This window comes from Eleginops maclovinus, chromosome 4, assembly GCF_036324505.1.
Source record: "Eleginops maclovinus isolate JMC-PN-2008 ecotype Puerto Natales chromosome 4, JC_Emac_rtc_rv5, whole genome shotgun sequence".
In the NCBI taxonomy this organism is placed as follows: Eukaryota; Metazoa; Chordata; class Actinopteri; order Perciformes; family Eleginopidae; genus Eleginops; species Eleginops maclovinus.
This window is the reverse complement of record NC_086352.1, coordinates 744,065-771,000: the sequence shown is the minus strand read 5'-3', so window position 1 is coordinate 771,000 and position 26,936 is coordinate 744,065. Positions and strand designations below refer to the sequence as shown.

The following is a 26,936-nucleotide window of genomic DNA, read 5'->3' as shown; positions in this document are numbered from 1 at the left end:
TCAGATCTGGTACTTCAAGAAAAGTACTTTTACTCAAGTGTGTGTGTGTGTGTGTGTGTGTGTGTGTGTGTGTGTGTGTGTGTGTGTGTGTGTGTGTGTGTGTGTGTGTGTGTGTGTGTGTGTGTGTGTGTGTGTGTGTGTGTGTGTGTGTGTGTGTGCACCAGAGGGATGAAAACTGAATCATACAGACAATAATAATCCATCATTAAATTCATATACATTTCATGTTCACAGCTTCAACACATTCAGTCACTGAATGTGCTAAATGAAATGTGATTCCGGTATGTCGATCATAATAAGAATAATACAAATAATTATAAACACAATTACAAAGAAACATTTAATTAACGCAACTGAGCTAATCAGGGCTTATTCATATTTAAAAAGGTGAATACCCCTCAGATCTCTGGCGGTCGCTGCAGTCTAATAATAATACTTCAGATTTGTACAGCGCTTTTCCTAACACTCAAAGAAACTTGGATTTGCTCCGATTTAAAAAGTGTAGAAAATCAAAGCAGGAACAGATCATTGAATGTAAAGACATTTGAAGTGAAAATATAAACACACATTTACAATTCAAATACTAAATAAAAGACTAAAAGATGAACTCGTTTTTTTTTATTACACAAATGAAGGAAGTATGGAAGCCCTGATAAACCAAAATACATAAAGGAAAAGAAATAAAGGAAGGAAGGAGGGACGTGTTTGGTGTGACACACGGTGCACTACTGTCTCTGCTGAACAGAATGAAGATTTCATCAACTATCACAAGGAAACAGCCTGAAAACAAAAAGACAGAAATCAGATAAACTGCTCTTCAAACACAGGACAGTAAACAACAACAGCATTCGTGTTCCCTCTAAAGTCCACAGAAAACCATTAAATGTATGAAATATAAAACTGACTGGTGTTGAAGAACAGTTCAATGTGAAGCTGAGGCAGTATTCAGATGTCATGTGTGTGAAATCATTTTCTTTCAAATTAAAACGACTGCAACAAAATAGAAGTCATAAAACAAGTCATTAAATCTGTACGGAGGAAGGTGGAGCTTTATTCATGAATCAGCTTTCTGTAGATCATGTCTGTGTGGTTAGATAAAGCTTCTCTAATATTATTACTGTCATCATATTTATCCTTGTGTCACTCGCTCAAATGGTTAGTCCTCTCTGGAGTCATGTACCTGCAGGATTCTACGTTAGCCACAGGCAATTTCATATGAAGTAATATCATGTGATGAACAAAGGGTGGTGATCAGGGGGCGAAACACTCAGCATGCATGGTGGAGGCTGCTGCATGCGTGTAGGGTGCAGGTTGCATCATGCAGGGTGAAGGCTGCATCTTGCAGGGTGGAGGCTGCAGCATGCATGGTGGAGGTGCATAATGTAGGGTATAGGTTGCAGCATGCAGGGTGGAGGGTGGAGGCAGCCTTCAGTACACAGGCACAGCAAAGTACTCATGACGGGGCTGATGGAGAGAGGCACAGTGCTGAGAAACTAAAACAACTGATATGGTAACATCAAATCAAAGTTTGTCTCAGTGGGCTTTACTGATTAAAATCAAACGGTTAACCCCAATGTTGTAAAGATAGAATTACAGCCAAATGAAAAGACAACATAGTGTGTGAAACACCAATATAAATAAAACAAATGAAATACAACAGAAGTCAATAAAACACATAAACATTCAAATTAAGTATCACATTCAAATAAAATGAATACCATAAAATGCCTGCTCTAACTAAAGGCTTTGCTAAAAATGGAAGTCTTCAACACACTCTTAAACGTTTGGAAAGCGAGCTTGGTAGGCGAACGCTCTGACTCGTGATCTGGTTTTGCGGACTCTGGGCACCTCTAACAGACCTGCACTTTGTAAGCGAAAAGAGGTAAATCAATTCTGTACTTTACTGGTTGCCAGTGCAAGGCTGCTAAAATTGGGTGTGGTCCATTTTCATGGTTTTTGTTAGTATACGGGCTGCAGCATTTTTTACCAGCTGAAGATGTTTAATGGATGTGGTGGGACTAGAGTTGGGTATCGTTTGAAATGTATCAATTCCGATTCCGATTCCAATTCTGCTTATCGATTCCGGTTCTTATCGATTCCCCGTTTCGATTCCAAAATGGTAAAAAAAAAAGAGGTCAAATGTTTAGATAACAAAAATATCTTTATTCTTTTAAGCGTGAACTGAAAATGTCACTAACTAAACAGTATTTACTAAATGCATATAATACAAATGTGGACAACACAATGGAAAGCAGAAGCAGGTTGAACCATTTATGGATAATGTTTTGAGCTGCATGTTGTGTGTTTATAGGAAACCTACGGACATAAATCATACAAGTCACATTCGAGAAAAATGAAAGTCCGTCCGAGCAGCAATAGGGGCCAAATGCTAGAACTAAAGTGCATTCAGTGCACAGCACCTAGCTGCCTGCAACCAAATAAACAAAGTCAATAAAACAGAGGGTATGTTAAAGATGTATGCAACTCAACAGTTGTTGTTAAGAAAAATCAGCATATCAGCCTTTTCTGGTAGTATGCGTGATCTTTCTGGGCAAATAGTGTCTCCAGCAGTGGAGAAAACCCTCTCGCTAGGGGTTGAGGAAGCCTGCACGCACAAATACGGAAAGGCCACCTCTGATAGCAAAGGATATATACCAGGCAGGAATTAACTCATTGGTTAAGCTATCTCTGGAGGGAAGCGTGTACTTCGGATTTAGGGCCTTGGTCATTTCCCTGCAAAAAACGATTCAACATAACAGTATCTGTTATTGTACAAGTACCCTACAATCCCACAAACATTAGTTTTTAACCTTGCATACCTAAATGACGGAGATTCGACCACAGAGAAGGGATGAAGCCCTTTTACTACAAATGCCGTTACCGCTCTGTGACACTCCGTTTTTTCTTTGGTCAGCTTTCCTTTTAATGCTAAAGAGAACGGTGTGTCGCGGTCAGCTCTACCTGTCTCTACTGGACATAGCGGGGTGCTACTAGTGCTAGCTGTTGATAGCATACTTGGGCTCGGAGACCGCAAGACATCAAAGACGGTCCATGCTTTGATATCAATGCCGTGCTGTCTTAAATGTTTGCTCAAATTCGAAGTGCAACCTGACGAACAGCTAATTAACGTCCCACAGGCATAGCACTGTGCCTTGTCGTTGTCTTTTTTAGCGTAGTGAAGCCACACTTTGGAGCGCTTACCGCGTTCCATCTGTGATAGTGTTGTTGTGACTGGGCCATGCTGCACGCTGGTATCTAAACAAATCACACGTTGCGTTGATGCATGACGTAGTCACGTTAAGTATACAGGTCCTGTCAGATAGCCTAGGTCCGTGCATATGTAGCCTTTCTTTGTAATACTAAGGGGTTACCGCGTTTAAGAACCGTAAAGCAGAACCGAAATTATAGTTTATTATGGGTACCCGGTACCCAGCATTTTGTTATAGGTTCTCATTTGGAACCGAGTTTCGGTTCCCAACCCTAGGTGGGACAACCTGATAGAAGGGAGTTGCAGCTATCCAGCCTAGGGGTTATAAAAGCATGAATGAATTTTTCTGCACTGTCAGTGTTTAATAATTAATAGTTGCAGCTCATCCGTTCTTTTATATCTGACACGCAGTATTGTAGTTTGGGTAATTTATACTGTTCATTCGGCTTGAAAGATGGGTACAGCTGTGTATCGTCAGCATAACAATGAACATTTATTTAATATTTCCTTACAATTTTACCTAATGGCTACAAAGAGGGAACAAAATGGGTCAGAGGACAGAATCTTGTGGCACTTCATGATTGAGTGTGGCGCGCCGACACAAACTGAAGCCTTTCTGAGAGATGTAACCTAAACCAGATTAATTCAATAAGCTTTATGCCAATTGATTGTTCTAGTCCTTGGGGTAGGATGTTGTGGTCAATGGTATCAAAAGCAGCACTTAGGTCTATCAGTACCGAGGTCAAACAAAGTCCACTCTCAGATGCCATGAGAAGATCATTGTGATTTGCACTAGTGCCGTCTCTCTGCTGCAATGACTTCTAAAGCCTTCAAGACATTTCTCAAGTAACTGATTCTTATTGAAGTAATCACATCCACCCGGTACACCATGGTAACATCCTCCTACTAACATCCACCTGTAACATCCACCTGGTGCCTCCACCTGTAAAATCCACCTGGTGCATCCACCCGGTACACCATGGTAACATCCTCCTACTAACATCCACCTGGAACATCCACCTGGTGCCTCCACCTGGTGCACCATGGTAACATCCTCCTACTAACATCCACCTGTAACATCCACCTGGTGCCTCCACCTGGTGCACCATGGTAACATCCTCCTACTAACATCCACCTACTAACATCCACCTGTAACATCCACCTGGTGCCTCCACCTGGTGCACCATGGTAACATCCTCCTACTAACATCCACCTGTAACATCCACCTGGTGCCTCCACCTGGTGCACCATGGTAACATCCTCCTACTAACATCCACCTGTAACATCCACCTGGTGCATCCACCTGGTACACCATGGTAACATCCTCCTAATAACATCCACCTAATAACATCCACCTTATAACATCCACCTGTAACATCCACCTGGTGCCTCCACCTGTAAAATCCACCTGGTGCATCCACCCGGTACACCATGGTAACATCCTCCTAATAACATCCACCTAATAACATCCACCTTATAACATCCACCTGTAACATCCACCTGGTGCCTCCACCTGTAACATCCACCTGGTGCATCCACCTGGTACACCATGGTAACATCCTCCTAATAACATCCACCTAATAACATCCACCTTATAACATCCACCTGTAACATCCACCTGGTGCCTCCACCTGTAAAATCCACCTGGTGCCTCCACCTGGTGCACCATGGTAACATCCTCCTACTAACATCCACCTGTAACATCCACCTGGTGCATCCACCTGGTACACCATGGTAACATCCTCCTAATAACATCCACCTAATAACATCCACCTTATAACATCCACCTGTAACATCCACCTGGTGCATCCACCCGGTACACCATGGTAACATCCTCCTAATAACATCCTCCCAATAACATCCACCTAATAACATCCTACCAATAACATCCACCTAATAACATCCACCTGTAACATCCACCTAATAACATCCACCTAATAACATCCACCTGTAACATCCACCTAATAACATCCACCTGTAACATCCACCTAATAACATCCACCTAATAACATCCACCTAATAACATCCACCTGTAACATCCACCTAATAACATCCGTAACATCCACCTAATAACATCCACCTGTAACATCCACCTGTAACATCCACCTAATAACATCCACCTGTAACATCCACCTAATAACATCCGTAACATCCACCTAATAACATCCTGCTAATAACATCCACCTAATAACATCCACCTAATAACATCCACCTGTAACATCCACCTAATAACATCCACCTGTAACATCCACCTAATAACATCCACCTGTAACATCCACCTGGTACACCATGGTAACATCCTGCTAATAACATCCACCTAATAACATCCACCTGTAACATCCACCTAATAACATCCACCTGTAACATCCACCTAATAACATCCGTAACATCCACCTAATAACATCCACCTGTAACATCCACCTAATAACATCCACCTGTAACATCCACCTAATAACATCCACCTGTAACATCCACCTAATAACATCCACCTAATAACATCCACCTGGTGCATCCACCTAATAACATCCACCTAATAACATCCACCTAATAACATCCACCTAATAACATCCACCTGGTGCATCCACCTAATAACATCCACCTAATAACATCCACCTGGTGCATCCACCTGGTACACCATGGTAACATCCTGCTAATAACATCCACCTAATAACATCCACCTGTAACATCCACCTAATAACATCCACCTAATAACATCCACCTTATAACATCCACCTGGTGCATCCACCTAATAACATCCACCTAATAACATCCACCTAATAACATCCACCTGGTGCATCCACATGGTACACCATGGTAACATCCTGCTAATAACATCCACCTAATAACATCCACCTGTAACATCCACCTAATAACATCCACCTAATAACATCCACCTGGTGCATCCACCTGTAACATCCACCTGGTACACCATGGTAACATCCTGCTAATAACATCCACCTGTAACATCCACCTGTAACATCCACCTGTAACATCCACCTAATAACATCCACCTAATAACATCCACCTGTAACATCCACCTGTAACATCCACCTAATAACATCCACCTGTAACATCCACCTGTAACATCCACCTGTAACATCCACCTGGTTCATCCACCTGTAACATCCACCTGTAACATCCACCTGTAACATCCACCTGGTACACCATGGTAACATCCTGCTAATAACATCCACCTGTAACATCCACCTGTAACATCCACCTAATAACATCCACCTGTAACATCCTGCTAATAACATCCACCTGTAACATCCACCTAATAACATCCACCTGTAACATCCACCTGTAACATCCACCTAATAACATCCACCTGTAACATCCACCTGTAACATCCACCTGGTTCATCCACCTGGTACAACATGGTATCATCCACCCTCCTCACTCTTTCATTTCGTTGCTTATTGAAGTGTCTCTCTTCACCAAATTGCAGATTTATACAAACAGAAATATTTGAACGTCTGGTGGAGGAGGTACTGATACACAACACATCTTATGGGCTGTCTGTTCACAGTTAGCAGACTAGTCTGACTACAGGCCTAATACTGGAAAACCCCAGAGGACTGAGAGACCAGGGGTACGGTCGAATTGTCAAACAATCAGCTCCTGTCATCTATTCCTATCTACTATCCTTGACCTTTGCGTGAAACATCACATATTTAAGGAACAGTGGACAGGAGAACTCAACAGGACTGAGGAACAGAGGCTGCTTTGAGAACCCGACTGAGCGACACTATCCACGTATTGATGATGAAGGCCGTCCTTAATGAGCGTCTGCTGTGGGGAACTACAGCTCCTCTAAAGCTAGAGAGCCTCTCCTCTGCACCGTGCTCTCTGATGGTGCTGTTTCTGCTTTATGAACCAGGACAGCAGAGACAGATACCCTGCATTACAAAGCCCCCCCCGGCCTCACGTATTAACCCACATGAATCCAATAGGTGTGATTATATGACATATTTATAATAAATACAAATGTGTTATAATAAACTAGTGATGCCTTCACCTATCACTTTGGATATCACAGTTCAACATGTAGTAAAGGCTTCAGAAACCCCACACAGCTCAGAGACTCTGAGACTCTATTGGATCCTTTCAGGAAAAGTACCGTTCATATTTCTCCTTTTGATGAATCCAGAGCTGAATGTTCAGAACCAAGCTCTTTGGAAAGTTACGGTATAAGTTTTGAACTGCTTCATCAGCACCGTAACTTTCATCAAACGCATTTCTCACGGCCGACTGTTTCCGTGAACGGCCGAATGTTGTGTCACGGGAAAGGTTGCTGCTGCAAGGCATTGTGGGACAGCATGTTCTCATTTCCTCTCCTAAAGGAAGGTCCAGTGTTTCCTAAAGGAGGCTATAAAGGAAGCTTCAGAGCTCCTTTCCTATCATCTAGAGAATTCCAACAGCTCTTATCATGGGTTAGGGTTAAGAAAAACTGACTATCACACCTGCGAGGCAAACGTGTTGATATTAGGACAGGAAGTCAAGAGAACAGCAACAGGAGGCTTCACGTCTTCAGGATAACGTTACCTCTTCTTTCCTTGATATAAAAACCATGCGTTTCTCACCGCAGCAGAGTACTGACCAGCAGCTCCTGTTTCATTACAGGCTGATTCAATTACTCCATCAAATCCCCTGAGGTATGTTTTCCTCTAATCACTGAGAACTCTGGAGCCTTAAAGCCGGAGGCCCACGCCCCCCCGCAGATACTTGAGCATTAGGGATGGCTTTTTAAAGGACTGCAACGTTTTTTGTCTTCAATCAAAAACATGATTGTTTGTTTTAATGCTATGTACCGAAATGGCAAAAGATTTATATTGAGCCCGAAACAAAATGACACTAATGACAATGTGGTTAGTAACTTTAGCTACTGATGGTACTGACTACTGATTGGTGGATCTACTGATGGTACTGACTACTGATTGGTGGATCTACTGATGGTACTGACTACTGATTGGTGGATCTACTGATGGTACTGACTACTGATTGGTGGATCTACTGATGGTACTCACTACTGATTGGTGGATCTACTGATGGTACTGACTACTGATTGGTGGATCTACTGATGGTACTGACTACTGATTGGTGGATCTACTGATGGTACTCACTACTGATTGGTGGATCTACTGATGGTACTCATTACTGATTTGTGGATCTACTGATTGTACTGACTACTGATTGGTGGAACTACTAATGTTACACTCAAGCAGGGGTATCTGTGTTTCTACAAACTGTACCTGCAAACAGGCGCATCTGAAAGTCTATGTTCTGGAAGAGTAGACAGACAGAGAAACAGTGAGGTGAAAATCTTTTAACTAAACCAAAGACAAAAAGTCTAGCAGAGCAGAATAAACCAGAAACAACGCAGCTGTTTCTGAAGGGAAATCTGATTTCAGTATGTCTCATCAGTGCTATCAAATATTTGTTACCGTGATCACACCAACTCTGACAGGAATATACCTAAAGTAGATTCAATACACAATTACAAGTTTTTAGGTTTGATTAAGGGGGAAGTTGGTGTTTGGATGAACGCTGAAAGAGACATGATGAAGCAGGATAAAGTTTTGAAGCGTGATGAAGCGTGATGAAGCAGGATAAAGTATTGAAGCGTGATGAAGCGTGATGAAGCAGGATGAAGTATTGAAGCGTGATGAAGCGTGATGAAGCAGGATGAAGTATTGAAGCGTGATGAAGCGTGATGAAGCAGGATGAAGTATTGAAGCGTGATGAAGCGTGATGAAGTATTGAAGCGTGATGAAGTGTGATGAAGCGTGATGAAGCGTGATGAAGCAGGATAAAGTATTGAAGCGTGATGAAGCGTGATGAAGCAGGATGAAGTATTGAAGCGTGATGAAGTGTGATGAAGCGTGATGAAGTATTGAAGCGTGATGAAGCGTGATGAAGCAGGATGAAGTATTGAAGCGTGATGAAGCGTGGTGAAGCAGGATGAAGTATTGAAGCGTGATGAAGCGTGATGAAGCAGGATAAAGTATTGAAGCGTGATGAAGCGTGATGAAGCAGGATAAAGTTTTGAAGCGTGATGAAGCGTGATGAAGCAGGATGAAGTATTGAAGCGTGATGAAGCGTGATGAAGCAGGATGAAGTATTGAAGCGTGATGAAGCGTGGTGAAGCAGGATGAAGTATTGAAGCGTGATGAAGCGTGATGAAGCAGGATAAAGTATTGAAGCGTGATGAAGCGTGATGAAGCGTGATGAAGCAGGATAAAGTATTGAAGCGTGATGAAGCGTGGTGAAGCAGGATAAAGTATTGAAGCGTGATGAAGCGTGGTGAAGCAGGATAAAGTATTAAAGTGTTATGAAGCGTGATGAAGTCTTGAAGCGTGATGAAGCGTGGTGAAGCAGGATAAAGTATTGAAGCGTGATGAAGCGTGGTGAAGCAGGATAAAGTATTGAAGCGTGATGAAGCGTGGTGAAGCAGGATAAAGTATTAAAGTGTTATGAAGCGTGATGAAGTCTTGAAGCGTGATGAAGCGTGATGAAGCGTGATGAAGCAGGATAAAGTATTAAAGTGTTATGAAGCGTGATGAAGTCTTGAAGCGTGATGAAGCGTGGTGAAGCAGGATAAAGTATTGAAGCGTGATGAAGTGTGATGAAGCGTGATGAAGCGTGATGAAGCAGGATAAAGTATTGAAGCGTGATGAAGCGTGATGAAGCAGGATGAAGTATTGAAGCGTGATGAAGCGTGATGAAGCAGGATGAAGTATTGAAGCGTGATGAAGCGTGATGAAGCAGGATGAAGTATTGAAGCGTGATGAAGCGTGGTGAAGCAGGATAAAGTATTAAAGTGTTATGAAGCGTGATGAAGTCTTGAAGCGTGATGAAGCGTGGTGAAGCAGGATAAAGTATTGAAGCGTGATGAAGCGTGGTGAAGCAGGATAAAGTATTAAATCATGATGAAGCATTAAAACATGATGAAGCAGGATGAAGCATTAAAAGCATGATGAAGCAGGATAAAGTATTGAAGCGTGATGAAGCGTGATGAAGCAGGATGAAGTAATAAAACATGATGAAGCAGGATGAAGCAGGATAAAGTATTGAAGCGTGATGAAGCATGATGAAGCAGGATGAAGTAATAAAACAGATGAAGCGTGATGAAGCATTAAAGCGTGAAGAAGCGTGATGAAGCATTAAAACATGATGAAGCGTGATGAAGCATTAAAACATGATGAAGCGTGATGAAGCATTAAAACATGATGAAGCGTGATGAAGCATTAAAACCTGATGAAGCGTGATGAAGCATTAAAAATTAAAACCTGATGAAGCGTGATGAAGCATTAAAACATGATGAAGCGTGATGAAGCATTAAAACATGATGAAGCGTGATGAAGCATTAAACATGATGAAGCGTGATGAAGCATTAAAACATGATGAAGCGTGATGAAGCATTAAAACATGATGAAGCGTGGTGAAGCAGGATAAAGTATTGAAGCGTGATGAAGCGTGATGAAGCAGGATAAAGTATTGAAGCGTGATGAAGCGTGATGAAGCAGGATAAAGTGATGAAGCGTGATGAAGCAGGATGAAGTATTGAAGCGTGATGAAGCATGATGGAAGCGGGATGAAGCAGGATAAAGTATTGAAGCGTGATGAAGCGTGATGAAGCAGGATGAAGTATTGAAGCGTGATGAAGCATGATGAAGCGTGATGAAGCAGGATAAAGTATTGAAGCGTGATGAAGCGTGATGAAGCAGGATAAAGTGATGAAGCGTGATGAAGCAGGATGAAGCGTGATGAAGCAGGATAAAGTATTGAGCGTGATGAAGCAGGATAAAGTATTGAAGCGTGATGAAGGTGATGAGTATAAACATGATGAAGTATTGAAGCGTGATGAAGCGTGATGAAGCGTGATGAAGCGTGATGAAGCGTGATGAAGCATTAAAACATGATGAAGCGTGATGAAGCAGGATAAAGTATTGAAGCGTGATGAAGCGTGATGAAGCGTGATGAAGCAGGATGAAGTATTGAAGCGTGATGAAGCGTGATGAAGCGTGATGAAGCGTGATGAAGCAGGATAAAGTATTGAAGCGTGATGAAGCGTGATGAAGTCTTGAAGCGTGATGAAGCGTGATGAAGTATTTTTTTTTTTTTTCCAAAATATTTTTTATTGGATTTTAACATTCATATAATTACACATGAAACACAGAAATTGAAGGATAGTACAGCACAGTATAAAAAATACAATCCAAACATACACCAAATTAAAATTACAACACTATAACAGAAAGAACAAAAATAAAGAGCTTGTCAGTCGGTATCAGTATTACTTCTATTTGGCATCCCATTACCTCCACCCTCTTCCAGAAAGGATAGGAATGGTAACCATATCTCCTCAAATTTATTGCGTTTACCTTTCACTATATAAGTTATTTTTTCCATGACCATGTTAGTCGCCATTTCTTTCAGCCAGTCATTTACATGCGGTGCTTGGATTTTTTTCCAAGATAAAGCTATTAAACGCTTTGCTTGCAACAAACACATGTCAAGGAAAGCATATTCCCTTCTTCTCAAAGGCATTTCAAGAGGGTATCAGTGCAGAATAAATGTTCTTGCTGATAATGTTAGATTGATACTTTTTATTGATCATATCCCTCACCCCTTTCCAGAAAAACGTTATTTTTTCACACTCCCATATGCAATGATAAAAATCACCTTTAAGTTTGCTGCATTTTGTACAGGTATCAGGAATATTTCCGTTGTACTTGTGTAGAATAGCTGGAGTTATGTAAGTCCGCATCAACCATTTCTATTGCAATAATTTCAATCTTACACTTATTGTTTGTGTCTGAGCTTCCTTACATGCCTCTGACCAATCATCCATACTCAGATCTTCTTTTAGGTCTTTCTTCCAGGCTTCTAATTTATTAATTGACGATTCTTGTGATCCTGATGTTATAGTTCTGTATAGATGTGAAATTAAACCTCTTGCATAGCAGTCTTTTCCCATTACTGTCTCTAAGCTGTTTAGTACTGGCATGTCTAAAGAGTTCTTTTGAGCTACAAAAATGAAGTTTCTTATTCGTAAATATTTAAAGAAATGATTTTTAGGTATATTAAATGTATTAACTAGTTCCTCAAAAGACATTAGTTTGCTTGAAGAATATAAATCTTTAATAGACCTTATCCCTTTATCTGCCCAGCTTTTAAAACCTGCATCCAATCTTCCTGGTTTGAAGTCTGTATTACCCCAAATGGGGCTATAACTAGACAAATTATGAGGAATACCAAAATATTTCTTCACCACATACCATACATTGATCATATTAAGAACAATTGGGTTTGAACATTTTTTCCGATGGTGTTTGAGATTGGCTGAGTATATATACCCTTTTAGGGTCAGACCATGTGTGACTTCAGCTGATTCCATATTAACCCATGATGGGGGACCTTCTGTAGAAAAATAAAACATTATGGTTCTGAGCTGAGCCGCCCAATGGGTTAGGGTTAGGGTTAGCCTAACCCTAACCCATTGCACATTAGGGCACTGGAGCCCCCCTCTATCATAAGGCAAGTACAAGAGTGAAAGGCGGAGCCTGGGACGCCTGTTGTTCCAAATAAAGTTAGTGAATAACTTAGTAAGTCTCATGAAAAGATGCTTTGGGGGTGACAAAGGAATATTCTGAAATAAGTACAGTAATTTGGGTAAAATATTCATTTTCAGAACATTTATACGACCGATTAAGGATATGGGTAGTAATGTCCATCGATCAATAGAATTAGAAATATTTTCCAATAGTGGTTCATAATTTACAGAAACTCTGTTCTTTGGTACAATTCGTATTCCCAGATATGTAAAGCTATCGGTTAAATGAAAAATGATAGGGTTGTTCTGGAATTGTACCCTATCGTTATCGTCTAGAAGCATTAACATACTTTTTGAGTGATTTACTTTATATCCTGATATCTTCCCAAATGTTCCTATAAGCACTAAAAGAGCCGGTATAGAATGACTAAGATTTTTGAGAAAAAAGAGAACATCATCGGCAAACAAAGCAATTTTGTGTTCTACCTGACCAACTTTAACTCCAGCAATGTCCATATGTTTTCTAACTGCAATGGCTAAGGGTTCTATAGAAATTACAAAGAGGAGAGGAGAGAGAGGCGATCCCTGTTGACATCCCCATATTGAAAGGTTTCGACACTGTATTGTTCGTAAGTACCTCAGCTACTAGGTCATTACAGAGAACTTTAACCCATTTGCAAAATTTCTCCCCAAAGCCAAATTTAGCCAAAAGATCAAAGAGGTAGGGCCACGTTACACGGTCGAAGGCCTTCTCTGCATCCAGTGACAAGATTGCAGTGTCTTGCGCATTCCGCTGGTTATGAAGGATGTTGAGAAGCCTTCTTACGTTGTGAAATCCTTGTCTGCGTTGTCTAAAACCATTTTGGTCCTCTCCTATTAGGTAATACTGCTTCCAATCTCCGTGCCAACACTTTACATATTATTTTAGTATCTGAATTAAGAAGACTTATTGGGCGCATGCTTTCACATTTTGTGTTACTTCTTCCTGGTTTTGTTAACAGTGTGATTAGTGCTCCTCTCATTGATGCTGGAAGAAGGCCGAATTCAAATGCCTCTACTGCCATGTCTAAAAAAGGACTTATCAATTTGTCTTTAAATTTCTTATAAATATCTATTGGTAGACCATCCGGACCTGACGCTTTTCCTGATGTCATTGCATCAATAGCTAATGCTATCTCTTCTACAGTAATCCCCTCTTCAAGATTCAGCTGATCTTCCTCTGAGATCTGAGGCAAATCAAGGTCTTCTAAAAATTGTGTTCGTAGCTCATCATTAGGAGAAATATCTGGACTATATAGATTATTATAGTAGTCTCTGAAAGCTTCATTTATCTTAATTGGATCTATAATATTTCCAGATGGTGTTTCAATTGTAACAATAGCCCGTTCCTCTTGCCTTTTTTTAATTTGCCAAGCAAGTAGTTTCCTGATTTATCTCCATGCTCGTAGAAATTCTGTTTTAGTTTACTTATTTTTGCTGCCGCTTTTACTGCTGACTTTCCATTATATTGTGCCCTTAAAAGAAGTAATTTATCATGTTCATCTTTATTTGCTACTCTATTCTGATATATAGTCCTTTCCAATTCACTGATCTGTCTCTCCAGCTGCCTTATGTCTCTTCTAGATTGTTTGACTTTTGAGCTACAATATCCAATAATTTGGCCCCTAATGTAGGCTTTGAAAGCTTCCCATCTTATACAAGCGGATGTTTCAGATGTATTTATTTCAAAATAAAAGTCAATTTGTTTACCCAGAAATTCTACAAATAAAGGGTCTTGTAGCCATCCTGCCTGCAATCGCCATTTAGGAGGCGTGTTGGACATCCTTTTATCAGCATATGTTAGTGATACAGCAGCATGGTCAGATATTACCACAGTATGATATGTACAATCTGCTATCTTTGAAAGCAGTGTTGCTGATACCAAAAAGTAGTCAATGCGTGAGTAAGTTTTGTGTGTACCAGAATAACATGAGTAAACCAAAGAGCTAGGATTAAAGTGTCTCCAAATATCCAACATATTTAAATCTCTCATAAATTGTTTTATAATTGTTCTAGATTTGGTATGTGTAACATCTAAGCCAGTTGAGCGATCTTTCACTGGATCCAATGTGCAGTTCATATCGCCTGCCATAATATGTTGGCCTCTCAAACCTGATATTGAAAGGAACAAATCACTAAAGAAAGCAGGACTATCATCATTAGGGCCGTACACGTTAATTAAGTTAACTTTATCTCCAAACAAAAATCCCTCAACTATAATAAATCTACCAGCTGTATCCTTCGTTACTTTGTCAATTTGCAAGGGGATGGTTTTGTGAACGAGTATCATCACCCCTCTGGCATTTGAGGCATAGCAACATGAGAAGACCCGACCCTGCCATCTCCTCTGCATTCTAATAGTTTCCCCTGTTGACATATGTGTTTCTTGCAAAAATATAATTTTGGCCTGAAGTAATTTGATTCTGTCCATTACTTGTTTAACTTTTTTAAGACTACCCATTCCCCTACAATTCCAAGTTATGAATTTCACCTTTTCAAATTCAGACATTTTTTACTGCAATTACTCACCATATGCACCCCTTTCATATCATGAGACAGACCTACCACCGAGAAGTTAAAACTAAAAACTAAAAACACACACAATAACACAATAAGCACCACACAAACCAAGACTCTCAAGCTAAACCTTGTAAGTCCCTTCACACAAACCCTTACATTCTGTATCCCCCCTCCCCCCTCTGTGTTTGCTCCCTGCATGGGTACATTAGATCCACACATCTGTGAGGAGCTAACTACTGATTGGCTCTCTCACTTACCTACTTCACACAACCCTTTACCTTTTACTATTCTACTCAAATTTCACACGCCTTAAAATGTAGATAGCATAATTTAAATCATATTTTCTCAATCTGAGAATAATTCAGAGCTTTGTTCAGAATAGCTACACTATGTTAATCAAACTAGGCTTCAGTCTTATTATCCCCTTTTGGATAAACACAACAAAAAAAGGCCATCTATCAGACAACCATTGAAAAAAGATCAAAGACTGAAAGAAGAAAAACGAAAACAAAATCGGCTGATATTCCAAACTAGAAAAAAAAAGCTATCAGAAGTGATCAGTCCGTCTGCATTAACTATTCTTAACTAAGCATACTTTTAACATAGCCTACACAACTGCAGACAAAAATCAGGATATAGCAAAAATCGGTTTTAAACGACACCTCTCTTTCTCAGTTATCCAGTCCTTCCATGAAACGCTCCACCTCGGCAGGAGTGTCATACAGCTTGGTTTTCCCGTCGTAGGTGAGGAGCAGTCGCGCAGGAAAGATGACACGATGTTTATCAATTCCCCTCTGCCGTAGCTTCTGTCTCACTCCATCGAAAGCCCTCTGTTTCTTGTGTGTTTCAGCGGTGACGTCGGGGAAGAATCGGATTGCTTGATCCTTATACTTTACTGTCCCTTTAGCTTTGGCCGCCCGCAACACTTCTTCCTTCTGCCTGTAGTTAAGAAACTTCATAATGAGAGTTCTCGGTCGAGGTGGAGTGGCATTGACGTCGTTCTTCTCTGCCTCAGGCCGTGGACCGATTCTGTGTGCTCGTTCCAATGCTAGCGCGGTATCCTTCATTTCTAGGTTTGACTGAATCCAACTTTCTAAAAACTTACACGCATCTCGTCCTTCTTCGTTCTCCGGCAAGCCTACTAGTCTCACATTGTTTCTCCGACTCCGATTTTCCGTTTCGTCCACTTTCTCTAGCAGCAACTTCACTTGGGATTCTAGAGTATTAATGCGAGTTTTCAGTTGGTTTACTTCATCCTCTGCCCCCGAGATGCGTTCTTCCGCCTCTTCAACTCTTTCAGTTATTTCTTTGACCCTTTCCAGTACTCCATCTATCTTATCTGTAATTCGCTTTTCCATTCCTTGTATAGCTTTCATGACATCCGAAGTACTGGGGCTACTTGTGGGGTTATCGTCATGAGTTTCAGATTCGCTCTCGCCATCTTCAACGTCCTCATGTTCAGATTCAGAAAGCCTTCTTTCGGTGTCTTTTTCTCGCTTTTGCTGTTGTTGGGCAGCCGCCTTCCTCCTCGTTTGTGACATTGTCACTAATTTGTTGAAATCAGAAATAATATTTTACTGATGAGTAGAATTTTAAAGTTTTAAGGAATTATAGTCAGGAGGGTTGGTCTCTCGCAGCCTCTCAGCACCCCGCCATTACCGGAAGCATAATGAAGTATTAAAACATGATGAAGCATTAAAAGCATGATGAAGCGTGATGAAGCAGGATGAAGCATTAAAACATGATGAAGCAGGATGAAGCATTCAAACATGATGAAGCGTGATGAAGCATTAAAACATGATGAAGCAGGATGAAGCATTCAAACATGATGAAGCGTGATGAAACATGATTAAGCATTAAAACACAGAGTGAGAGTCCTGACCTCCTGCAGCAGGTCCGCCTGCTCGATGGCCTTCAGCACATTCTTTTTGGACGTCTCCTGAGCTTCTCCGCCCAGCAAGAACTCATCCAGGATGAAGTATGCCTTCTCAAAGTTAAAAATAATGTCCAGCTCACAAACCTGATGTGCAAAAAATGTATTAGCAAATCTAATAAACTAATGCATAAATACAACACGTAGAAAAGCAATTATGTGTTCTGAACGTTCTCGTACAACCAAATAACAGCCACTGTTTCAATGAAAGATCTTTGTGCTCCGGCTTCAGAGGATTTTCATCAGAGATGACTTAGTAACACATTAAAGAAAGGAGACTAGATACGCTTCCCATGCAGTTTTGTCATACGGGAACGTAGTTTTTAGGAGATCAGGTGGATACACATGAGGAGAAACTCACACTGCCAAAGTATTTGTCCAGCAGCTCCACGTATCTGTGGATGATCTCCAGCGTGATGAGCTCGTTGTCCGGAGGCTCGATCGCACAGCAGAAGTACAGACTGGCATACCTGCGGGGGGGGGTACTGTGAACTTTAATGTGGTATACAGAGAGTACTGCAAGCTGTAATTTAGTATACAGAGTACTGTGAGCCTTAGTGTAGTATACAGAGAGTACTGCGAGCTTTAGTGTAGTATACCGAAAGTACTGTGAGCCTTAGTGTAGTATACACAGAGTACTTGGAGCCTTAGTGTAGTATACAGAGAGTACTGTGAGCCTTAGTGTAGTATACAGAGAGTACTTGAAGCCTTAGTGTGGTATACAGAGAGTACTGTGAGCCTTAGTGTAGTATACAGAGAGTACTGCGACCTCTAATTTAGTATACAGAGTACTGTGAGCCTTAGTGTAGTATACAGAGAGTACTGTGTACTGAGTAAAGTAAGTAAAGTCAGTAAAGTAAAGTCAATAAAGTCAGTAAAGTCAGTAAAGTAAAGTCAATAAAGTCAGTAAAGTCAGTAAAGTAAAGTTAGTAAAGTAAAGTTAGTAAAGTAAGTAAAGTAAAGTCAGTAAAGTCAGTAAAGTCAGTAAAGTCAGTAAAGTAAAGTCAGTAAAGTCAGTAAAGTAAGTAAAGTCAGTAAAGTAAGTAAAGTAAAGTCAGTAAAGTAAAGTAAGTAAAGTAAAGTCAGTAAAGTCAGTAAAGTCAGTAAAGTAAGTAAAGTAAGTAAAGTAAAGTCAGTAAAGTCAGTAAAGTCAGTAAAGTAAGTAAAGTAAAGTCAGTAAAGTAAGTAAAGTCAGTAAAGTAAGTAAAGTCAGTAAAGTCAGTAAAGTCAGTAAAGTCAGTAAAGTAAGTAAAGTCAGTAAAGTAAGTAAAGTCAGTAAAGTCAGTAAAGTAAGTAAAGTAAGTAAAGTAAAGTCAGTAAAGTCAGTAAAGTAAGTAAAGTAAGTAAAGTAAAGTCAGTAAAGTAAGTAAAGTCAGTAAAGTAAGTAAAGTCAGTAAAGTCAGTAAAGTCAGTAAAGTCAGTAAAGTAAGTAAAGTCAGTAAAGTAAGTAAAGTCAGTAAAGTCAGTAAAGTAAGTAAAGTAAGTAAAGTAAAGTCAGTAAAGTCAGTAAAGTAAGTAAAGTAAGTAAAGTAAAGTCAGTAAAGTCAGTAAAGTCAGTAAAGTAAAGTCAGTAAAGTAAGTAAAGTCAGTAAAGTCAGTAAAGTCAGTAAAGTCAGTAAAGTCAGTAAAGTAAGTAAAGTAAAGTAAGTAAAGTCAGTAAAGTCAGTAAAGTAAAGTAAGTAAAGTAAGTAAAGTCAGTAAAGTCAGTAAAGTAAAGTAAGTAAAGTAAAGTAAGTAAAGTAAGTAAAGTCAGTAAAGTCAGTAAAGTAAGTAAAGTAAAGTAAGTAAAGTAAGTAAAGTCAGTAAAGTAAGTAAAGTAAGTAAAGTCAGTAAAGTCAGTAAAGTAAGTAAAGTAAAGTCAGTAAAGTAAGTAAAGTAAGTAAAGTAAGTAAAGTAAGTAAAGTAAGTAAAGTAAAGTAAGTAAAGTAAGTAAAGTAAGTAAAGTCAGTAAAGTAAAGTCAGTAAAGTCAGTAAAGTAAGTAAAGTCAGTAAAGTAAGTAAAGTAAGTAAAGTAAGTAAAGTAAAGTAAGTAAAGTAAGTAAAGTCAGTAAAGTCAGTAAAGTCAGTAAAGTCAGTAAAGTAAGTAAAGTCAGTAAAGTAAGTAAAGTCAGTAAAGTCAGTAAAGTCAGTAAAGTAAGTAAAGTCAGTAAAGTCAGTAAAGTCAGTAAAGTAAGTAAAGTAAGTAAAGTCAATAAAGTCAGTAAAGTCAGTAAAGTCAGTAAAGTAAGTAAAGTAAAGTAAGTAAAGTAAAGTCAGTAAAGTCAGTAAAGTCAGTAAAGTCAGTAAAGTCAGTAAAGTAAGTAAAGTAAAGTCAGTAAAGTAAAGTAAAGTAGGTAAAGTAAGTAAAGTCAGTAAAGTAAGTAAAGTAAGTAAAGTCAGTAAAGTAGGTAAAGTAAAGTAAGTAAAGTAAAGTCAGTAAAGTAAGTAAAGTAAGTAAAGTAAAGTAAGTAAAGTAAAGTCAGTAAAGTCAGTAAAGTCAGTAAAGTCAGTAAAGTAAGTAAAGTAAAGTAAAGTAAGTAAAGTAAAGTAAAGTCAGTAAAGTCAGTAAAGTAAGTAAAGTCAGTAAAGTAAGTAAAGTAAAGTAAGTAAAGTAAAGTCAGTAAAGTCAGTAAAGTCAGTAAAGTCAGTAAAGTCAGTAAAGTAAGTAAAGTAAAGTCAGTAAAGTAAAGTAAAGTAGGTAAAGTAAGTAAAGTCAGTAAAGTAAGTAAAGTAAGTAAAGTCAGTAAAGTAGGTAAAGTAAGTAAAGTAAAGTAAGTAAAGTAAAGTCAGTAAAGTCAGTAAAGTAAAGTAAAGTAGGTAAAGTAAGTAAAGTCAGTAAAGTAAGTAAAGTAAGTAAAGTCAGTAAAGTAGGTAAAGTAAGTAAAGTAAAGTAAGTAAAGTAAAGTAAGTAAAGTCAGTAAAGTAAGTAAAGTCAGTAAAGTAGGTAAAGTAAGTAAAGTCAGTAAAGTCAGTAAAGTAGGTAAAGTAAGTAAAGTCAGTAAAGTAAGTAAAGTAAGTAAAGTCAGTAAAGTAAAGTCAGTAAAGTCAGTAAAGTCAGTAAAGTAGGTAAAGTAAGTAAAGTCAGTAAAGTAAGTAAAGTAAGTAAAGTCAGTAAAGTAAAGTCAGTAAAGTCAGTAAAGTCAGTAAAGTCAGTAAAGTCAGTAAAGTAAGTAAAGTAAGTAAAGTCAGTAAAGTCAGTAAAGTAAGTAAAGTCAGTAAAGTAAGTAAAGTAAAGTCAGTAAAGTCAGTAAAGTAAAGTCAGTAAAGTCAGTAAAGTAAGTAAAGTAAAGTAAGTAAAGTAAAGTCAGTAAAGTCAGTAAAGTCAGTAAAGTAAAGTAAGTAAAGTAAAGTCAGTAAAGTCAGTAAAGTCAGTAAAGTAAGTAAGTAAGTAAAGTCAGTAAAGTCAGTAAAGTCAGTAAAGTCAGTAAAGTCAGTAAAGTCAGTAAAGTAAGTAAAGTAAGTAAAGTAAGTAAAGTAAAGTAAGTAAAGTAAAGTCAGTAAAGTCAGTAAAGTCAGTAAAGTCAGTAAAGTAAGTAAAGTAAGTAAAGTAAAGTAAGTAAAGTAAAGTCAGTAAAGTCAGTAAAGTCAGTAAAGTAAAGTAAGTAAAGTAAAGTCAGTAAAGTCAGTAAAGTCAGTAAAGTCAGTAAAGTAAGTAAAGTCAGTAAAGTCAGTAAAGTCAGTAAAGTAAGTAAAGTAAGTAAAGTCAATAAAGTAAGTAAAGTAAGTAAAGTAAAGTAAGTAAAGTAAAGTCAGTAAAGTCAGTAAAGTCAGTAAAGTCAGTAAAGTAAGTAAAGTAAGTAAAGTAAAGTAAGTAAAGTAAAGTCAGTAAAGTCAGTAAAGTCAGTAAAGTAAAGTAAGTAAAGTAAAGTCAGTAAAGTCAGTAAAGTCAGTAAAGTCAGTAAAGTCAGTAAAGTCAGTAAAGTAAGTAAAGTAAGTAAAGTAAAGTAAGTAAAGTAAAGTCAGTAAAGTCAGTAAAGTCAGTAAAGTAAAGTAAGTAAAGTAAAGTAAAGTAAAGTCAGTAAAGTAAGTAAAGTCAGTAAAGTAAGTAAAGTCAGTAAAGTAAGTAAAGTCAGTAAAGTAAGTAAAGTAAAGTAAGTAAAGTAAAGTAAGTAAAGTAAAGTAAGTAAAGTAAAGTAAAGTAAAGTCAGTAAAGTAAGTAAAGTAAGTAAAGTCAGTAAAGTCAGTAAAGTCAGTAAAGTAAGTAAAGTAAAGTAAGTAAAGTAAAGTAAGTAAAGTAAAGTAAGTAAAGTAAAGTCAGTAAAGTAAAGTAAGTAAAGTAAAGTAAGTAAAGTAAAGTCAGTAAAGTAAAGTAAGTAAAGTAAAGTGAGTGTCCCTCTGTAATGATGCAGACGGAGCAGGATTAATTCGGAGGGACAGGACCCCAGCTTTACTCGGCTGGCTCGTTATCCTGATAATCCCTCCGAGCATGTGACAATGAGCTGCTGTAGATCCTGAGGCCTGCTGCTGCTTTAAACTCTAGAACAATTTCTTCTGATTCATTCTGTCTAATGTCCTGATTGCAGAGGTCAGGAAACAATAAGCCTCAGCAGGCATCTGAAGCAGCATCACTGACTGAGAGCAGCAGGAAGAGCCTTAATCACTCTCTGTCATTTTCTACCATCCTCCACAACCAACATCAAACTCCAGGTCGTGTGAGGCAGAGCGAGATCATGGGAGTTATTGTCCTCACTATGCTTAATAAGACCATATCATTCCACACAAAGTTTATTCTCCCAAGAAAATTTACACTTATTAAATATTCAATTATGCTTCGCACACAGGATGGATATTTTGCAGGTCTCTGTCTGAACATTCATATTGGCTTCTTCTGAGTTTACAGCAACATGCAGAGGTCTTTCTATTTCAGGATCCTGACCAGTTCAACTGAAATCTGATCAGTGATGGGACGTCTGTACCTGAAGCAGAGAAACAAGCTAATGTTAGCGGCAGCTGAACAGAAACTCAGATTTTAATCTCAAACTGAAATTTAGAATTTTCCTGCTTTATATATTTATATTTATATCAGAGGAAATGCTGAAAACCTCCTGGAGCATCGACACTGAAGCCTAACACTACGATTTCTATGATTCCATGCTACACACCCACCCAACTCAAAGCTTTTACTTTGATTTCCTTCAGAGACTAGTGGCAGAACAGGACGACAGACAGTGAGTTTAAAGGTACAATATGAACATGTTTTGGTGGGATGGTGACCTCAAGTGTCGCTGGGTTCCACATTAGTCCTCCTGCTTGTCTGTTGGCATGGCGACAGGATATAATGAGGCAAATTTAATGCTTTGTTTTGCTTCAGTCACTTTGACAACACATCCTCCTGTCAGTGTGTGACAGGTCAGTGAATCACTCAGGACAGTGTGAAGCTATCTGAGCGTTCATGCAAAGGAGCTTTACAGACAGACCCACAGTCCAACTGGGACCGACCGACCCATCAACCGAAGGACCCAATGACCCACTGACCCACTGACCCACAGTCCCAAAGACTAACCTCTTGTAGACGACCTTCAGGTCCCTCCACTCCAGGAAGCTGCACATTTTGGGTTTCCGAGCCAGGACCGTCTGCACCAGCTCGCGGGTGATCTTCTTCTTCTCCTTCTCACATAGAGGGACGTACCACTTCTGCAGCCTCAGCTTCCCCTGCCGGCTGAACAACAGCATGAACTGCATCTGAGAAACATGAAGGGGAACACAGCGGACAAACAAGAAGGCACTTAAATAAAAAAACATGAGACAGTATCCACACACACACACACACACACACACAAATCACCACCAGTTTACAGAGGTCCTGGTCACTTCGTTATTAGGCCGTTAGGCTTAGCATGCTGCCTCCTGTTTAGATACCACATGAGTCCGAGCTGATTATTAGAAAGAGGGAAAAAACAAACACTGAAAACCACTTACCTTCACCAGCACAGTGTGTGTGTGAGAGTGTGTGTGACTGCAGCAATGAACTGCCAGCCAAGCAGCACCACTGACACACACACACACACACACACACACACACACACACACACACACACACACACACACACACGCACACACACAAACACTTTCATTGGCTCATTTGGTTTAAAGTCTACGCCTTTCTGAACCTTAAACTCCATATGGTGATCTGATTGGCTCACGTATACTTCAATCAAAGCACAGGGAAACCTCTCCAGGAACAGCCACTGAAGGATTAAATAGAAGGAATTAAAACATGGAAGAACACTGATAATCATGTAGTAAAAAACCTGTAATAAGAGTGTTCATAATGTAGTAAAGTGTCAGGGGGGCGAGCTTTTATTAAGTTTTTAAAGCTGTTAACAAAAATACAAAGCTAGGGAAATCAAGGACATGAGAAATACTTGACTTGACATGAAGGACGACAACAGAGAACACAAGGGAAAGCAAGACTAACTACAAAGGGACTAATCACAGCTGGGGAGGGGAGGCAGAAACATGAGGGCAACAGGTCACGACAATGAGACAATCCAACAGGAGGAAAACCAAAGACAGGAAGTAAAACTAAACCAGACACACAGAGGGAAAACATTTCAAAATCCATCCATCCATCCATCTTCTCCCGCCTATCCGTCAGGGTCTCGGACGTAACAGCTCCAGCAGAGAGCCCCAAACTTTCCTTTCCCTGGCCACATCAACCAGCTCTGACTGGGGGATTCCAAGGCGCTCCCAGGCCAGCGAAGAGATATAACCTCTCCACCTGGTCCTAGGTCTACCCCTCGGTCTCTTCCCAGCTGGACGAACACCTCCCTAGGGAGGCGCCCAGGTGGCATCCTCACTAGGTGCCCGAACCACCTCAACTGGCTCCTTTCAACGCGAAGGAGCAGCGGTTCTACTCCGAGTCCCTCCCGGATGACTGAACTTCTCACCTTATCCCTAAGGGAGATGTCAGCCACCCTGCGGAGAAATCCCATTTCGGCTGCTTGTATCCGCGATCTGGTTCTTTCGGTCCTGACCCATCCTTCATGACCATAGGTGAGGGTAGGAACGAAGATGGCCCGGTAGACAGAGAGCTTTGCCTTCTGGGTCAGCTCTCTTTTCGTCACAACGGTGCGGTAAAGCGACTGCAGTACCGCTCCCGCTGCTCCGATTCTCCGGCCCATCTCACGCTCCATTGTTCCCTCACTCGAGAACAAGACCCCGAGATACTTGAACTCCTTCACTTGGGGTAAGGCTTCATTCCCTACCTGGAGTGGACAGTCCATCGGTTTCCTGCTGAGAACCCTGGCCTCAGATTTGGAGGTGCTGATCCTCATCCCAGCCGCTTCACACTCTGCCACGAACCGATCCAGTGAGTGCTGAAGGTCACAGACCGATGAAGCCATTAGGACCACATCATCTGCAAAAAGCAGTGGTGCAATCCTTAGCCCACCGAACTGCAAACCCCCTCCCCCACGTCTACGCCTCGAAATCCTGTCCATGAATATCACAAACAGGATTGGTGACAAAGCGCAGCCCTGTTGGAGGCCAACCCTCACCGGAAATCGGTCTGACGTGCTACCGAGGACCCGGACACAGCTCTCGCTTTGAGAGTACAGAGATTGGATGGCCCTGAGTAGAGACCCCCTCACCCCATACTCCCGCAGCACCTCCCACAGTATCTCCCTGGGAACCCGGTCATACGCCTTCTCCAAATCCACAAAACACATGTAGACCGGATGAGCGTACTCCCAGGCCCCCTCCAGGATCCTTGCGAGAGTGAAAAGCTGGTCCGTCGTTCCACGACCAGGACGAAAACCGCATTGTTCCTCTTCAATCTGAGGTTCGACAATCGGCCAGACCCTCCTTTCCAGCACCTTACAGTAAACTTTCCCGGGGAGGCTGAGTAATGTGATGCCTCTGTAATTGGCACACACCCTCTGATCCCCCTTTTTAAAAAAGAGGAACCACCACCCCGGTCTGCCACTCCTTCGGTACTGTTTCTGACTTCCACGCAATGTTCAACCTTCAGCATTTCTGGGCGGATCTCATCCACCCCCGGGGCTTTGCCACTTTGGAGCTGTTTAACTACCTCAGTGACTTCCCCCCGTGACATTGGAACTGATCCCCCTTCATACTCCAGCTCCGCCTCTAACATAGAGGGCGGAGTTGTCGGGTTCAGGAGTTCCTCAAAGTGTTCCTTCCACCGCCCTAACACACTATCAGTTGAGGTCAACAGCGTCCCATCCTTACTGTACACAGCTTGGATGGTTCCCTGCTTCCCCCTCCTGAGGTGTCGGACGGTTTTCCAGAACAACTTTGGTGCCGACCGAAAGTCCTTCTCCATGGCTTCTCCGAACTTCTCCCACACCCGCTGCTTTGCCTCGGCCACGGCTGAGGCTGCTGCCCTTCGGGCCTGTCGATGCCTTGCAACTTCGTCAGGAGTACCCAGGGATAACATATCCCGGAAGGCCTCCTTCTTCAGTCGGACGGCTTCCCTGACCACCGGTGTCCACCACGAGGTTCGAGGGTTACCGCCCCTTGAGGCACCTAAGACCTTGAGACCACAGCTCCCCGCCGCAGCTTCGGCAATAGAGGCTTTGAACACCGCCCACACTGGTTCAGATCGGGGGGGCCGTTCCTCCCAATCACGCCCCTCCAAGTGTCTCCATCATTGCCCACGTGTGCGTTGAAGTCTCCCAGCAAGACTAAGGAGTCCCCTTCAGGAGCCCCATACAGGACTTCTTTCAGGGTCTCCAAGAAGGCCCAATACTCTGAACTGCTGTTTGGTGCATAAGCACACACAACAGTCAGAGTTTTCCCCCCCATGACCCGCAGGCGTAGGGAGGCGACCCTCTCGTCCACTGGGGTAAACTCCAACAAAGCGGCACTCAACCGGGGGCTTGTGAGTATCCCCACACCCGCTCGGCGCCTCACACCTTGGGCAACTCCGGAGAAGAATAGAGTCCAACCCCTATCCAGAAGTAAGGTTCCAGAGCCGACGCTGTGCGTAGAGGTGAGCCCCACCAGATCCAACTGGTAACGCTCCACCTCCCGCACAAGCTCCGGCTCCTTCCCCCCCAGAGAGGTGACGTTCCACGTCCCCAAAGCCAACTTCTGTCGCCTGAGTCTGGTCCGTCGAGACCCCCTGCTTTCACTACCACCCTTCTGGCAGGGCACCCGACCCCATCGTTGTTTCCCGTAGGTGGTGGGCCCGCGGGACGGAGAAGCGGAGGTGTTGCCCACGTTGCTTTTTCGGGCTGTGCCCGGCCGGGCTCCGTATCAAGCCCGGCCACCAGACGCTCGCTGATGAGTCCTCCTTCTGGGCCGGGCTCCAGAAGGGGACCCAGGGCTTCCTCCGGGCCGGGTATCCTCGCTTCCAATTGTGTTATTCATGGAGTCTTTTTGAACCAATCTTAGTGTGGCCCCTTACCTGAGACCAATTTGCCATGGGAGACCCTACCAGGAACACAAGGTTCCAGACAACACAGCCCCCAGGTTCATCGGGGCACACAAACCTCTCCACCACGATAAGGTGCTGGTTCTCGGAAAGGACATTTCAAAATAAAACAGGAAAATATAAGCACAAAACAAGGATCATGACAGTAAATATATTGCAATAACAGAAGAGAGGACAAGAGACTTACAGATAACTTCAAATATAGATTAAATATGATGTTTCTGATCTTAAAAATAAAGGTGGCCCTGTTCCTTCTTGTTGGTCAGGTTGTGCTTTTCATGGTCTGTCAGGTCTGGAAACA

General features: G+C 41.2%; 1 protein-coding gene across 3 annotated transcripts; it reads right to left on the bottom strand.

Annotated features, from left to right (window-relative positions):
* Positions 1–284: 284 nt before the first annotated feature.
* Positions 285–26,921, bottom strand: LOC134863348 (AP-1 complex subunit sigma-2-like). Of its 3 annotated transcripts, none has more exons than XM_063881825.1 (6): positions 26,823–26,921; positions 22,739–22,917; positions 17,618–17,726; positions 17,206–17,343; positions 8,461–8,491; positions 285–1,464 (listed from the first exon to the last, which is right to left on the bottom strand). In XM_063881825.1, exons 2-6 carry the CDS (start codon positions 22,915–22,917, stop codon positions 1,454–1,456), a joined length of 468 nt encoding a protein of 155 aa, XP_063737895.1. In that variant the 5' UTR covers positions 26,823–26,921; the 3' UTR covers positions 285–1,453. The 3 variants fall into 3 exon arrangements, with proteins under 3 accessions (XP_063737895.1, XP_063737893.1, XP_063737896.1); XM_063881823.1 differs by lacking the exon at positions 26,823–26,921 and adding an exon at positions 23,155–23,210; XM_063881826.1 differs by lacking the exons at positions 285–1,464; positions 8,461–8,491; positions 26,823–26,921 and adding exons at positions 15,890–16,869; positions 23,155–23,210.
* Positions 26,922–26,936: the final 15 nt, after the last annotated feature.